At 47.5% G+C, this 16,460-nt stretch overlaps 1 protein-coding gene across 1 annotated transcript; it reads right to left on the bottom strand.

The window, feature by feature from the left end:
- Nucleotides 1–398: 398 nt before the first annotated feature.
- Nucleotides 399–4,919, bottom strand: LOC118692199 (sulfate transporter-like). The gene is made up of 2 exons (XM_036391869.1): nucleotides 4,293–4,919; nucleotides 399–1,895 (listed from the first exon to the last, which is right to left on the bottom strand). The coding sequence occupies exons 1-2, from the start codon at nucleotides 4,917–4,919 to the stop codon at nucleotides 399–401; spliced, it is 2,124 nt and encodes a 707-aa protein (XP_036247762.1).
- Between the last annotated feature and the right edge of the window lie 11,541 nt (nucleotides 4,920–16,460).

Genomic DNA, 16,460 nt, shown 5'->3' with positions numbered 1-16,460 from the left:
AGAATGAGGGATGAGAAACGAGCTGCCTCGTTCTTCAGCTGCACAGGATGTCCAGACTACTCCAAAATCCCACCCCAACCACAAGGACAGGGTGGCAAAAAAGACTTGATCACAATTTCAGAGTGGAACTGAGACACAGAAAGCTCCAGAGCAGAGACATGAGATGAACAATCCCATACAAACTTAAGATCTGCAGATTGGCCACAATCAAGTTAAGAACTGCCTTCATTCAGCACCTCCCATGGAATCACTACCCCAGGCAGGTAAATCCAGAGAGATTGCAGGGTACCAGAGCGCTGGCACCACCCTGCCCTGCTCCCTGAGCACACACACACATCGATTTCACAGACACACAGACACGTTTGCCCAGCCTTTGTTCCAATCTCTCTCTTCCCAAGCTATTTCTTGGGAGCACCGTGCCCCTGCGTGCCCAGGGCAAAGTCCACGGCCTGGTGCACGCTGTGGAAGAGCAGCTGGTCCTCCCCCTCCTGGAAGAACTCCCCTCGGAGCAGGGAGCTCCTGACAGAGGGGCTGCACTGGGCCAGCAGCACGTGCACGTCGATGTCCCTGTAGTCCCTGCAGACCTCCTTGAGCGCGCGGATGCCGGCCGTGTCCAGGAACTGCACGGCGCAGCAGTCGATCACGATGGTGTGAAACCCCACGGGCTCCGACCCCAAATCCACGGGGATGCTGCTCTGCTTGTCCCCGGACCCCTCCTCCTTCTCCTTGAGCTTTCTTTTCTCCGCTTTCTTCTTGGCTGCCTTCACCCACGCGGGGTTGACCCCAGTTTGCTTGTAGAGGGTGGATTTGAAGCACTCCTTGTTGATGTAGTAGATGGGGGCCTCGAAGCGGAACACCACCACGCCAGGCTTGGTTTGCAGGTTCTTGTAGGCAGACAGGGACTCGTAGGTCTCCGACTCGGCCACCCAGCCCAGCAGCGGCGCCTCGGGGCGCTGGGTGCGGAAGATGACGCAGAGCATGGAGAAGCAAACCCCCACCAGGAGCCCGATCTCGGTGCTGATGAGCGCCGTGGCCACCATGGTGACCGCCCAGATCACCGTGTCCACCCTGCTCAGGTGCCACATCTTGGGCAGGTCCCTGAACTTGCGCAGGGCTCCGCGGAGGTTGACGATGGTTATGACGGCGAGGACGCATTTCTGCAGGGAGTAGAACAAAGGGGCGATGACGAGGAGGACCAGGAGGATCACCAGGCTGGTCACCATGCCGGACATCTGGGTCCTGCAGCCCGTGGACTCCTTGACCAGGGTCTTGGCGAGAGCTGCGCTGGTTGTGAAGCAGTGGAAGAAGGAGGGGATGATGTTGCAGAAGCCGATGGCGTACATCTCCTGGTTGGCCCTCACGGAGTAGCCGTGCTTCTTGGCAAACATCTCTGAGAGGGACACGGTGATGGCAAAGCCAATGATGGCAATGGGGATGGCATCCAAGGCCACGCTGGGAATCAGGGTCCAGACTGGAGGGCGCGGGGGCAGAAACCCCGTGGGGATGTGCCCTGAAATGCTGGAGCCATAAGTCTCCCTCAGCTTCCCAAAGTGAGATGCCAGAGTGGCTGCCACGACCACAAAGAGCTCCACCGGAACCGGAGCCTTGAGCTTGGATTTGAAGCGCTCGTTGAGCTCCTTGGCTGGGATGAGCACCAGGAAGCACAAGAAGCTGGTGATGAGGTCACAGATGTTGGTGGTGTGGATGTTCCTGAAGATGTTTATCCAGGTGGTGACGAGGGAGCCCACGCCCCCGCTCCGAGGAATGTCCAGGCCCAGCAGGTACTTGACTTGTGAGGTCAGGACAGTGATGGAGGCCCCTGTGACAAAACCACTCAGCAGAGAATCCGAGAGGTACACGGAGACAAAGCCCACCTGGAAGAAACCCATGGCCACCTGGAAGGAACCAAACACACACAACGTGTCAGGACACAAATCCCACAGATTTTGTCAGCTGGGATAAAAAAACCCAACATCATGCACGGCCCTGGAGGATGAGGCATGGTCTGAGCAGGGAGAAAAGTCTCCCTGTATTCAAAGTATTTTAAATATATATAATAATATATATTATATAAAATATAAAATGATTAAAATATTAAAATATATAATATTTTTATATTTTATAAAAATGTAAAATATTTATTATATAAAAATATATATAATTATTATATACTCCCTGTATATAAAAGTATTCAAACCAGGCTTTTTGGGGAATCTTCCATCCCCTGAACAAATGTTCATTGTCTGCTCTGCTATTTACCCTGGGGGAGAAAAAAAGAAAAGAAGAAAACCTAGGGGAAAAATCCAAACCCCACATTTGAAATACTGCCTGCTGTTGCCATTTCTCTTTCAATTCATCTAAACTCTGTGAACTTTGCAAGGATCTAAAACTTTCCTGCTGGCCTTTGTCTGCCTGCACTGGAGTTCAGAGCCTGCAATAAAACCACAGCTTGTGGGGTGACAACTGTCCTTTGCACTGCAGAAAGTTTGGTGCCTCTGACTCAGAAAGTCTGTGAGCTGCAAACTGCTCTGCTGCAGATCATAAGAACAGAGATAACTGGGAACTCCATGAGAATCTCAAAGAATTACTGAAGATAAGGCAGGTCTGGAACCTGCACTGGATGAAATCAGCCCACAGCTCTCAAAGGCTCCCTTATTGCCTTGATAATTCAAGGTTATTCTAAGTGTAAAACATCAATAGTAATTAGCTTACCTAGTTAGTATTAACTGATGAGAGAAGATTTTCTTTTTATGATTTGATTGTAAAGTTTCTGATAAAAAGAATGTGTGATTTTGGTTGAAAAAAAGAAATTTGAGGGTGTTGGCCTGTAGAGAATATGCCTAATATTCAGAGGGACTGAAGAGAAACTGATCTGATTTCTTCAGATAAAGAAACTTAATTGTATTTTCACTTGCAAAGACTTTTAAGTGCAATTCACAAACTGCACCCATCCCACAGGGATGAAAGATGAAACCCAAAATCCAGTGTAGCCTGGGAGGCCCAGAATATTTCTGAAATAACTCAACAAGAACTTGCAGTACAAAAAGTTCCAAGTTGTATCCAAAACCTGTGTTTTAAAGTGTCACAAACATGTTTTGTTCCTCTCCTATATATTTTGATTGGCTGTCACCCTGGACAGATGAGGACAAATGAATGTGAACTCACAAACTCAAATACCACAGCTCTGCAGTACTGCTAAAAAAATCCCACTCTGGTTAATGTATAAGACTCTAAAAACAAGGATACCTGCTTTAATTTAGGCAAGCAGTGAATTCTAGAAAATAACTAGAGATATGTAAATATAAAATATATTGTATCCTCTCAGTAGAATCCTTTCCATGCAATAGCATTGTTTTGGCTTCAAATGGGCAAACAGCAAATTTTTAAAAGCACATTTGCAAATAAAAGGAAACTGGAGATACTTTTACTATCCAAATTTTCTTTGTTAAAGGCAAATGATAAAAGACTGGAATTAGGAGCTGATACATCACATTTTGGCCCAATGAAATGGGGTCTAATGCCAAAAAATAAACAGAGCTTCAGGCCACAGGGAGGAAGGTGGTGAGCAGAGGTGGGACTGAGAGCTGCAGGTGCAGGTAAAACTTTCCAAAAGAAAGGCCTTGTAAAATCAGGCCTTATTACTATTTTAACTGAATTAAGACTCTGTTGAGTTTCTATGAGAAACAAATTCTAAGAATGAAAATCAATTTGCATAACAATCTATTCTTGTGAAAAAAATGAGATGCACTTACAAAAACAAGAGTTCTATCTCATTAGAATATTAATACAGAAGGATATTAGAATACTAGAATATGTAAATATCTAAAACTAGAGAAGTTTGATAGACATGTACAATAACCCTTACCAACCAATGAACTGAGTTTCACTAGACTATTAACCAATTACATTCAAACACAGTACCTTCTAATACCATATAAAAATATGAACTCTCCATAATAAAAGATGTAATATTCTGGAAAAAAATATCAGATGTCTTGTCTCGTTTCTATCTCTAACACAAGGCCAACAGCAGCTCCAGCAGAAGTGTCCCACCTACCTATCATTAATGTTTTCCACTTCTGTACATTATTTTGATCAGGTGCAATTTCCTTGTAAAACCAGTTTTGCAAAAGCGTGAAATGCTTTTTTTTGCAGCGTGTCATTGGCTGTAAAAAAGCCACTTCTTTCTTAGGTAACAAACCTTTGCAGTATTTGGCAGGTGAAATCACTGCATTAAAAAAAGAAAAACAAAAAAAAAGAAGCCACAGGAGGTGTGGAGCAGCCGCCCTTACCTGGTACACCCCAGAGATGAAGGTGACGGTGGCAGCCACGGCCATGGCGTAGCAGCCGCTGTCACAGAGCGGCTCTGTCCCGTTGCCAGTGCCGTTCCCGTGCCCCCCCGGGCCTGGCAGGGCACTGGGCACAGCTGGCTCCAGCTGGTAGCCAGCCCTCTCCACCTCCCTGTCCACCACCTGGCCCAGCATCAGGCACACCACGCCGAAGATGCTGACGGAGATGTGGCGGGAGGTGCCGAAGATGCAGTAAATGATGCAGGAGAAAAAGGAGGTGTAAAGGCCATAAATGGGCTCCAGCCCGGCCAAGAGGGAGTAGGCAATGGACTGTGGGACCAGCAGGACCCCCACGATCACACCAGACATTACATCCCCCAGGAGGTACTCCCTGAGGTTGTATTTAGGAAGCCACTGTAAGATGGGGAAAAACCCCAGAATACAATCTTTCATTTTGGCCGGGGTGCAGCTGCACGTTTCCTTTGCTCGCTTAACCAGCAGAGCCTTCATGTTCCTCTTCTTCTCTTGGGGTTCCAGGAACATTGTGTGATGGAAACTGCACTTGGCATCATCTCCTTCTGGCCCTTCCATCACTTCATGGATATGGTTGGTTTCTGTCATCGCTGCCATCACCAGGACTCACTGAAAACACAAAAAAAAACCATTAAACCAAAAATGAATGTACAATGTGAGACTTGAACACAGCATTTATCAAAAGCAAGGGCTGAAACTCTCAGTTCAGCAGAGAGAAAGCAATTTCCAAGCAGATTGGGAACCTCTCAGCTTGCTTGGGAATTGAGATTTTCTCAAGGGAGCCTCCCCCCACTGTATCCCTGTGAAGCAAGGAATGACCTTTCCCAGGAGGGAAGCTGATATCCCGTGGAATACACCTGCTGCTGGCAGGGCTGGGACATGGACAGGAATGCAGCAGCACTGCCTTTCTGGGAGGCTTCCTTGAGAAAATCTCTGCCTGCAGCCTGTTCCACCTCGCAAAGCCAGACAGAGGGTTTATTGTAGTGCCACAGCCACTCCAGCTCAGCTGCTAAAAATTAACTGCAAGTGGGACATTTCCAGCAAAGCACAGCTCAGTCTATGTCTCTTGTGGGTTGTTTTTTGTTTTGTTTTTTTTTTTGATGCAGGGATTTCGCCTGCCAAATACTGTAAAGGTCTGTTACCTAAGAAGTGGCTTTTTTATAGCCAATGACACGCTGCAAAAAAAAGCATTTCACACTTTTGCAAAACTGGTTTTACAAGGAAATTGCACCTGATCAAAATAACGTACAGAAGTGAAAAACATATTATTGGGCACAATGGTAGGTAGGTGGGACACTTCTGCTGGAACTGGTGCTCTAGACCAAGCTGCCCACAGACAGCAAAGCAGGGTAATTATACCAATAATTTAACACTGGGAACATATTGCCTGACTGGGAAAGAGCAAACTCTTGATGAGACAAACCCTAATGAAACTTGAGCACACCAAGTGACTGCCAGCACTTAGACAGCTCTCCCACCTGCAGAAAACATCCAGAATTCTCCAGAAAACTCCTTAAGCCCCAACACCTGGCACCACCAGTACAGTGAGGCCATTTTAGCCAGAAGCTCACTGGTCTGGTGAGAGACCCAGCAAGAGAACCCTGAGAGGTGGCACTGCCAGGCTTCCCTTTCTGGCACTGCAGTCCCAGAGTGGCAATGACAGCATGGATTTGATGTGCTGCTCACGTCCTCTCTGTGAAGTGCAAACATCAGCCAGACTCCTGTCCATGGAACGCTCACTGCTGAATTAATCGCCCAATTAATTGTCCAATTGCCCTGAATTAATTGTACCAATTAATAAATTGCTACTGGAACTGGCAGTGCTAAGGATGCCACTTGAGTCTGCCCCAGAATGTGTTCAGTTAATCACCATTTCTCAAGCAGCTACAGCATCACAGAACTGTGGAGTCATTCAGGTTGGAAAATCCCTCTGAGGTCACCCAGTCCAGCCACTCCCAGCAGAGCCAAGGCCTCTACTAACCCATGTCCCCAAGTGCCACATCTACAAGCCTTAAATCCCTGCAGGGGTGGGGACTCCAGCACTTCCCTGGGCAGCTGGGCCAGGGCTGGACAGTCCTATTGGTACAGAAATATTCCTAATTAAAACATTGCCTGCTACCATCCCTGCAGTGCGAGTTTCCCAAAGGTATGGGAGGGAGAAGTGAGAGGAGTGACTTTGTGTGCCTTAGGACAGCCCGAGCAGAAGGAACCCAAAGAGCAGAAATAACTACAGGACTTAATATTTGCAATGGCTCCTTCAGAGACTTCTAGAACCAATTAGAAAGTAATTCCAAACCCAACTAATCCAACAGCGGTGTCCCTGTCCCTGGAGCTGCAGACATATCTAAAGCCCACGCACAGAAAATACCAGGGAGGAGTTTCTGTTTCATCTCCTGCTCCATGCTGGGACTCCCAAAGAGTTTCCATTCAGTACAGACCTAGGCAGGGAGCATCTCTTTGGTGGGTGAGCTCCTGCGCCCTCCCAATAACCAAACCCTGCCTCTTTGCTGGGTGTCCCTGAACTGGTACTGAAAGGAGAGTTTCACACACAGACCCCAGAGCAGCAGGGATGGAATTTCTGTGTCCCAGGGGCTGCCTCCCTCCCTGCTGTAATATCCCAGGATCACTGAGGTTGGAAAAGCCCTCCCAGCCCCAGCTGTGCTCAATGTCCACCTTGTCCCCAGCCCAGAGCACCGAGTGCCACGTGAAGAGTCAGGATCTTCAAATGAAGAAGCTGCACTGCAAGAAGGGACACGCTCAAGATGATCACACCTGGAGGAGACCCCCAGCCCTAGCCTGCAGCTTTCCAATCTCACCCACCTGTACAGGACTGCAAATTGTGCTCAGGGATGATTTACAGCCCTCATAACCCCCTTAAATACACAGTGAGAATCAAGGGAGTATTACAAAAGCTTGTGTCAGCTCTACTTTGCAAAAGTCCATTTTGGAGCTGTATTTGCTCAAGAAGTTGTATTTGTTTTACCAGCACAGAGTTACAAATCAAAAGGCTTCTCACCCACCCAAAGCTCAGCAAATCAACACTGTAAAAGCTGAGGGGGGAAAAAAAAAAAATCAAGCCAGGGTACTTTTTATGTGTAGCAATGAGTTTGTTTTGTGAGATTTTAGTAAAGATTTCAGTAGTGAAAATTCTTTTGATTCCTTCTGTCCCTCCTTCCAGGACTTGCAGGCAGCTCAGTCAAACCTGGGAATTTTCTGAAATGTGCCAAGACAAACCCCAGACAGCTCAGTTTGGTGCTGCTGTAAAACATCTGCATGGGAGGGGGTGCCTGGGTTTCGGTTGTGTCCAGACAGTAGGGAAATGTTCTAAGTAAAAACCTTTCTGGCTCCAGAGCTCTGAGCACATACTGGCTCTTTGTGCTGACTTGCATGACAGCTTTCTCTCCGTGGAATGAAAAGGACCTTTCAGCACACAGTCCCTGCCCTTTGCCATGTCAGGACAGTAGGAAATAACACGATTTCCAGCACTCATTTCACCCTTTTCTGTCTCAAAGTGCGGCCCTGTATTAATTTTGAAACCGTTAGCCCCTGGCTTGTCCAACAAAACTGGATTTTATTCTTACACATTAAAAAAAAAAAACCAATGCTGAGAAAACACCTCTGGTTCATGGTTTGGACACTGGAGGACATTCTGTACATATAACTTGGAAAAGGAGCTGCTGTAGTTTTTATTCTGAAAGCTGCTATTTACACACAACCCAGAATTCACTTTTATCACTCCTTTTGGCCTTTCAGGGAGTGTCTCGTTGTGACAAACTTCACTTACGATAAAAAAACTACAAGACAGAACTGAGGAAATTTCCAGTATCTGTTATCAACTGACTACCATAAAATGAAGATACAGGGAGGTCCTGCAGTCTCTAGAAGACATCAGAACTCCAGACTATTTCTGGAACCCATCTGGGCCCTTCTTTCTGATCCCATGATGTGGCAGCATCTGCCTGGCTTCTGTTTTTGGGGGAGCACTACCTGCAGCCCAGGGCTGGCTTGGACTTCATTCTTCTGCGGCACATCAGAGTCACCTTGAGAGTAAGAGAAAACTGGATTGGGAAGCTCACTCACCTGCTGAAATAATTACTATGAGGTGAAACTTCAGATGTGAGCATTTCAGAGTAGAAACTGAATCAAAACACCCATGTCAGTTGCTACAACACCCATGTCAGTTTTCCTTATTTTTCCACATTTAAATTATCACTGTATGCGATCACTTCCCACCCTCATGTACCCCTTGCTAGACAGAAGAATTTACAGGAACTAAAAACTAATGCCTAACTCCATAATCTAAAAGGACATGAACAATTTGTGGAGAATTGTAAAGGTGAATCAGAAATCCAAATTCCACACAAACCGACCAGAGCTGGGCCCTTAGAAAATGCACCCCCTAAGAATACAACATGAAAGTATATCACATCCTTTTGACAACTAAATCTCTGACCTTTCTCTTGTTGGACAACAAGGTTTTTTCAAATAATGTCTTTACTGTTGTGGAGCAACAAGGAAATTCAATATTACCATGATAACACCCAGATAAGCACGGCAACAACACTGCCTGCACCTTGGAATTTGACAGAATCCTTCATATCCTCCAGCAAAACATTCAAGCCACAAACATTTACTTCCACAAAGGACTGAAAATAACATGAATAATGAAAACCACGTTTAAGGAACACATGTGGAAACAGAGCTGCCTTGCTTTCGGCACAATAACCAGCAGCCATCCGCTCATGTGGGGAAACGCGCAAAGCCGGACCATAAAACCTCGCTTTTGTGAAATATGGGATCTGCCCCGACTCCAAATACGGGATCTCCTCACTTTTCCCGAGCAGCAGCAGCCTCCTGCATTTTTGGGGAAGATCCCATGGGATCCCTGCTGGCAGCCAGCTATTCCAGGGAAGTTGTGTCACCTCCCAAGGGCAGCTGAGCGTGCTGAAGCTTCCATCCCACCTGGATTTCTAGGGAGAGTTTGCCAAGGCTTTCAGCAATTTCAGTTATTCCTGCGTTAGGGCCCTTCTCCCACCCTTTCTGTTAGCAGGGGAAGGTGGCACACTGAGCAGCCCACTGAGGATGGGCTGAGGAAGAGCTCCCAAAGGGATTTCCTCAGGCAGCAGCTGCCAGCTCATCCCAGAGCATCCCACACTGCCCATCACAGCCTGGCTGGCTGCATCCACAGGGCTGGGGCTGTCCGATCCCAATGGAAGCACACCGGGACGGCGCTGAATAATGCAACTGTTGTGTTTTAATTAACAAAAATTGACAGAATTAATAAAAACCTGCAAGAAGAAGCCCGCACGCTGTGCGCCCCCTGAAACTGCGGGTTTGGCTGAGCTCTGGAAGCCCAGGCAGCACTGAGGGTCCGGGCAGAGCGGAAGGGAAGCGAGAGCAACAGCGCAGCCCTCAACGCCACATTCACTTTCAGCCTCGGGGTCCCGCTGCCTTCCTACCCAGCTTCCTCATGGCTTCCACGGGCATTTTCCTCTCCTCCTGCTCGTTCCGCGGCTGCGAGCAGCAGCCCAGGAGGGTCCGAGCCGGACCCCGCTGTGCCCCGGCCCCTGCCCTCGGTACTCACCGTCCGCGGCTCCCTGGGGCGGCTGGGACCGACCGGCGGACGGACGGACGGACGGCCGGACAGAGTTACAGACAGACGGCCGGCCGGGCGGACAGACAGAGTTACAGACGGACAGACGGAGAGACTGCCCGCCCGCGGCGGGGCCCGGCAGCACCGCCCCGCTCCGGGCAGGGAGGGCCGGGCAGGGCCGCGCCCCTTCCACCCCCCGGGCCGGGGCACTTCCGAGGGGATCCGGGTGTGCGGGAGAGGCGGCTCCTGGCCCTTGGCTTTGCACGCAGCCCTTTTAAATTGGAAGTGTAGGGTTGGTAATGCGAGGTGATAATGTGAGGTGATAATGTGAGGTGAAGTGAGATTAAACTTGGCGCAGGTGGGGAAGCGTGGCACTCTCTGGCCCCTTTTTGCCCTGGGTACCACTGGGATTCAGTGAAACCTGGATTCGTTGAAATGAATGGGATTCATTGAAACCTGGGAAGGATGAAGGATCCTTGGCACTGTGGGTATTAAAAATCCCAGGTTTCTGTTAAGTGCTCTGCTCTTGCCTCTGGGCTGGGGGTTCAAGGTTGGAGGGGCCATGCCCAGCCCTGTCTGCCTTCCCTTCCCTTCACACAGAAAAGCAGACGTTTCATCTGAAGTCAAACATTGCCCAATATTTGCATTCCAGGTGGAACCTTGAATGCAAACTGTCAAAAACCCCCATCAATACGCAGCTGGAGCAAAGGAGGCCAACTTCAAGCCTGCAGAATTCATGCTCTTGTCTTTCAGTGTTAAGCAAATGCTATAAATCTTCCTGTAGAAATACTGAATATTTCAATAGAAAACATTTCCTTTCTCCATGAGGGTTTATTAGATGTCATGGTAACCAGAACAGGCAATTGCAATGGAAATAGAAGAGCTCCCTCCCTCTCCCCTGACTGTCCATTGTCAAAAACATCAGTGACTGACTTCCCAATCCCTTTAGGGACTTCCACAGGAGTTTTAATTGAGTTTGAAGTATGGTGACTTCAAGACAACCAGAGCAAATCCTTGGCAGGAGTGACATCTATGACAAAAGCATTCAAAGCCTATTGTGCAGGGACTCTGCAGAATCCTAATAAGAAATCACAAACCCAAGCAATGCGTGTTCCAGCATTTTCATTCTTGTTCTAGAAGCACAGACTGTGGAAAACTTGGATCATCCAATACATCATGTCTTCATGGAAGAAACAGGGAAATAATATCTTCTTGGAACATGATAGTAAAAGAAAAAAATCCCAAGCATTATTATTTTTCTGGACCTAAAAAAATAGTAGGCTTTTTTCCTTCTTACTTTTAGACTGGTTTTCTTAAAAATGGGTGGAAAAAATCCAAGCAATGATTTAAGGTAATTAAATAATTTCACTTCCAAGTGCTGTCCTCCTCTCAAGGTATATTAAGCTTTATGGTTAATATATTTCTGTGCTGAGGGAACCTTTGCCCTTGGGGAAATGTGTCTTTGAGCTCCTCACGCTCCAGAATCTCCTGCCAAGAGGCTGGGGTTTGCTGACACACAAATGCCAGCGTGTGCCATCTGCCCATCCCACTCAGCCTGCCTGGAAAACCCAATGCTTCCCCAGATCACCACATCATCTTTGGAATATCAGATCTCCACAGACCAGTTGGTGACACTGCAAAGTAATCCTGGAAATTGCTTTGTTCCACAGAGCAGGTACTCCTGGGCAGCCCCGGGAGCCCTCCCTCCTTGCCTTTTGCCCGGCAGCCCCTGTCCAGCCCTGCCGTGCCCTGGTGCCACCTGGCACATTGCTCTGCCTGTGATGGTGTTATCAGCCCTCTGTCCATAAACCCCACAGGCAGTGGCTCTCCCTGGCTCTTCCCAGCTTTTCCCAGGCTCCCAGCTCAGCGTTATCACCCAGCAGATAAGGGCAGCCTCTGATTTCCCCAGCTCTCAGCTGCTTTGTGCCACCTGGCTCCCAGCTTTGAGTAAGGAGCCTCCTTCCTTCCTTCCTTCCTGTCCTCCTGGCACCTCCCTGCCCAGTGCCCTGCTCCTGTTGGTACAGCTCCATGGGAAGATGGCTGGGTTATGCTGAGAGTGGTTAAAAATGAGTTTTTAACTCTCCTTGCCCTTCCCTCCCTCCACAGCTCGCAGTGCACTGAGATTCGGGCCTGGATTTGCACATTCTTGCATCAAGTTTGGAGATGGAGAAGATGGAACTGCCTGGTTCCCATCTGTGAGTTCTGTCAGAGCTGGGACAAACCTTCCTCCCCACCCTGACCTGCTGGGCTTGGAAGGCCCTCATTAGTGTCACACACACACGTCTATGTGTGGCAGGTCTGACTTACTTAGAAAACCCATCAGACTAAGTAACAGGAAGAGGCCCATCCTAATGCTTGAAATGCATTTAATTTAATTCAGTCACATCATTCAGTGCTTGGCAAAATCAAAAAAGAAGAGCTAAAATGAGCTGCTTTTAAAGGCTTCCATCAAGGATGAGACAAATGCCAAGTAAAAATTGAGTGGTTGGAGGTGAGAGGGCGTAATACAAAAGGAAAGATGCAATGAATCAGAGTTCTTAGGTAATCAAAATGCTTAAGCCATAAAGTTATCAAAAAGAAATAAGTTCTGTCCTTATCTCAGGATATCATGTGCATGTCACTGTGCATGTCACAATTATACTGCAATCAAGAAAAGTGTTCTGCACAAACATCTGTGCAGAATTGCTGCACTTTCAGTGTCATGGCCCAATGTTGTCACCAAGAGTCAAGAAGTAATCAGGTGATAAAATTTTCAGTGTTGATGTGTTAGAAGGCTTAGTTAAATAATTGCTGGATTCTGTGTGTTTTCTTACCCTGCTTTCATCCAGTCTTTCAGCTCTTTGCTTCCTCAAGGCTAAAGCATAGAACATTAAAAAAAGTCACAAATTCCACTTGAGTCCCTTTGCAAACAAGCAATGTATGGGGGAATTAAACTGCACCATCAACTTAGCATCTAACTCAGAAATTCCACCTTCCTAGATTCTCATTTTCAACCAAAAGCTTTGTGAGCCTGCAGCAGGATTACAAATCCCAGGTTTGAGGGAGGGCTGCTGTCTGCAGGGTTTTGCAGCACTGCAGGAACTCTGTCTGCAGCAGCAGCACTGGCTGCTCCTTCAGCTGGCAGCCAGAGAAAGCCCAGGATGGTCAGGAAAGTGCTGAAGGACAGCCTCCATTCTTCTGCCTCCTCTGAGTGCTGAGAGCAGCTGCCCTTTGTGCCTTGCTGCCTTCGAGCAGGAAGGAACATTTGCAAAGTCACCTTGAGCTCCCAAAATTTGGCTTTCTGTCGTGCTGACAATTGATGGGTGCAGCAGAGCCAGGGCTGAGCACACAGCACAGCTTGGAGAGTCCATTTCAAGCAGGAAGAGATGTTGCCCTAAATCTGAGATGGACTGCTGGGTTTATTTTTAATCCCTGAAATCAGGTATGTGTTGATTAGCAGAAGTGTCAGAACAGAGCTGTAGCCACAAGTCCTGTAAAAGAACAGAGAACTTCAGCCCTGATTTCTTGGGAGTCTACCCACAAAAAAATGCTCTCAACATCTAATTCCTGGTGATGGTATGGAACCCTCCAACCCTGCTTACATATGTCTAGAGCCATTTATTTGGTTATTCAGCCACATAGTGACAACAGAGTCACCTCAAATCATCATCCAAAAGTATAATTAGACCCATGAGATAATACAGTCCACAGTTTGCAATGCAGCAGCAGTTGGAAATTTTATTATGTTCATGTTAATTCTTAGTACTTCTAAAAAAAATTTTCATGTGTTACAGAATTTAGGAGGGGAGGAGAACTTAGGTAGGAGGGGAGATCAAAACATGTGGCAGGTTCTCATTACTAGAGGTAATTTTGGATAATATTCAAGTTTTTCTTTCCATCTCAGTTCTGACATCTGTTTTTCAGATCTCCCTTACATCTGGACCTAAGAGAATCAAAATTCTCAAACAAGTATGTATGTTGTTCCTTCTCGACAATGCTTTCCTGCTGTAGGAATAAACAGGATGAAAAAGTTTCACTTACTGTAAAATAAAGTAATATTTTATAACATATTTGACAAGTTGCTTCCAAGTAGAGCATTGCCTCGTCTCAGAAAAAAATATTTCTTTTTCCCTGACCTGTTTTGAGTGACTGTCTCGTTCTGTGTAGAGCACAGCCACTGATTGAGCTCACAAGAGAAATAAATGGACATATACACTGATTAAAAAATATACCTCTAGATTTGCTCCCAAAAGTTAAAAAGTGATGAAGAAAGTAGGATTTTCTTTTGAATTTACGAATTAAGAAGATAGTAATTTGCAAACTGAACTTCAGTGGCAGCAATTCGTATCTCCTGCAGCATTTGGATTTATTTAGGGAACCTTTTCAGGTACTGAGTTTGCTCCAGCTCCTGCCCAGCTGGTGGGAACCCCTCCATGGTCTTTCCTTGGAACAGGCTCAGAATTTTCCTGAGTGCTGAAGCAAACCCAGCGTCTCCCTCAGGCTGAGGATGATTTCCCTGGTGAGTTCCCAGAGACTTCTGCCCTGAGGCTACACGCTGTGGCAAGGACAGGAGATACCTGCAACAAAATGCTGATCACATTGTTAGGTGGGAGATTTTCTCTGCAAGACCCACAGCCCCAAGCCAGAGTCCTGAGGAATAAATGGTACTTTTGAACACTTACTTACATTCTGAAGAGGTATCAGTAGGTGAAGCCTTGCTGTAAAGAAATGGTATTGAATGTTAGAGCCTTGTAAAACACAAATCACATCTTGTTAATAACAGAACATGAGATGTGAATAGATCTGAGTCCCTTCTTTTAAGGTGAAGGACAGCCTTTGAGATTCTGCTTATGTCTCCTTAAAACTGAAGCAGGAAAATGCAGGACATACAGTCCTTAAATTAACAACTGGAGAAATTTGCAGGGAACATTTTATAAGTAAAGAAAAGGATTTACCTGCTCTTCTTAATTTACTTGGCGATTTTGATCTAAAAAAAAAAAAAATAGAGAAGAATGGTTAACAAAGCTGGCAATGAACTCAAGTGTAGGGCTGGGTACTGTCCCCCTGGATCTCATGGTCAGAGATAAACCAGGAGGGGATGGGGCTGGGCAAACACAGAGGATGTTCCTTGACAGTGGGACTGAGCACCCAGAACTTGGGAAGTTGATGGGAGCAGGAAACCACATCAGAGAGAGGAGAAATTGGCCTTGCACTGCTTAGGAGCAGATCCCCTCATTATCCACAGAAACCTGCCCCCTGCCCCCTCCCCACCGCTCTCAGGACGCCACAGCAGCCCCTCACACCCTGGTGGAAGGAGCTGCCAAGGACTGGGGTCCCTGTTACCCACGGTGTCAGCAGGGCTGGGTCGGGGCCGCTCACCGCGCACGTCGTCCAGCAGAACGTCCAGCTGCAACAAAAACTTCTTTTTCTGGGTCTCATACTGGGTCATTAGTCTGTCATTCAGCTGCACTGCCTCCACCTTCACATCCTCCCCCTTCACATCCTCAGTGACCAGATCCAGACTCGCAATCCTAGGGCACACAGAGTCACTGCACCAAGAAAAACCATCCAGCATCCAAAGGTAACAGAATTCTTCACTAGGACAGAGTCTGCAAAGAGGAGAGGGCTTTGGCAACATGAATTATTGGGTTAACAGCCCGTTGTGAAGGTTGAATTCCAATTGTTACATACTGTTACTTGGGAATGCCTTATTCTAACCAACCTGCACTGGAACTTTCAAATGCTGATAATGAGAGAGGAGGAGGTGTTTTGATAATCCCCATGTGTGAACAGGGCCTTGACTTGCTGCAGGCAGGCTCTTACTGTTGTAGCAGTGCCAGAACAAGAATGCCAAATGTATTAAATGGTGTCCAGGTTTCTGGAAAAGTACCTTGATCCCACAGGCTAGGATGGGACTTGCAGCACAGCTGTGAGTAACAGACTGAGCTGCAGCCCTGAGGTACACAGTGATTCCAAGCTCTGCTTACAAGCCGAGTGTTTGAACTCAGCTTTAATCCGTGCAAGTTACCGAGGTGACATCTCAAATTCCAGGTAGATGTGTGAGACTGCCTTTCCATCCAGCTGGGGCCTGCCGTGCTGCTGCAAAGCCTCTCGTGGATGGGGAACTGTTGGTGCAGCGTTGCACCACTGAATTACAGCTGACACCCAGGAAGTGCATAGGAAGTGGTAGATAAAGATAATAATAAATCCTTCTAGCTACCAAGCTTGTCCACAACTCAAAAACTTGCTGGGAAATGAGCTCCAAGGTGACAGCCAGGTCGGCCTGGGAGTGCAGCGCCTCCTCAATGCGCAGCCGGCAGAGGCTGTGGCCGCAGCTCAGCGCCATCGGCTCCCGGTACAGCTCCAGGCAGATGGGGCAGGTGAGCTCGGCCTCCAGGATGCCAGCCCCTCCACATCCCTGCCGAGCTTTGCCCCTGGCTGCAGCAGCAGCACAGAACCGAGACTGAAACCAGAGGCAGGCAGACAACCCAGGGCCCTGCCAGCCCGCCCTCTCCAGCCCCTTCCTCCGCCCCAGCCCAGGCCGAGAAATGTTCCCTCTGCCGGCT

The sequence above is a fragment of the Molothrus ater genome, chromosome 15, assembly GCF_012460135.2.
Source record: "Molothrus ater isolate BHLD 08-10-18 breed brown headed cowbird chromosome 15, BPBGC_Mater_1.1, whole genome shotgun sequence".
Classification (NCBI taxonomy): Eukaryota; Metazoa; Chordata; class Aves; order Passeriformes; family Icteridae; genus Molothrus; species Molothrus ater.
The sequence above is the reverse complement of the archived record's forward strand: the minus strand, read 5'-3'. Positions and strand labels throughout refer to the sequence as shown.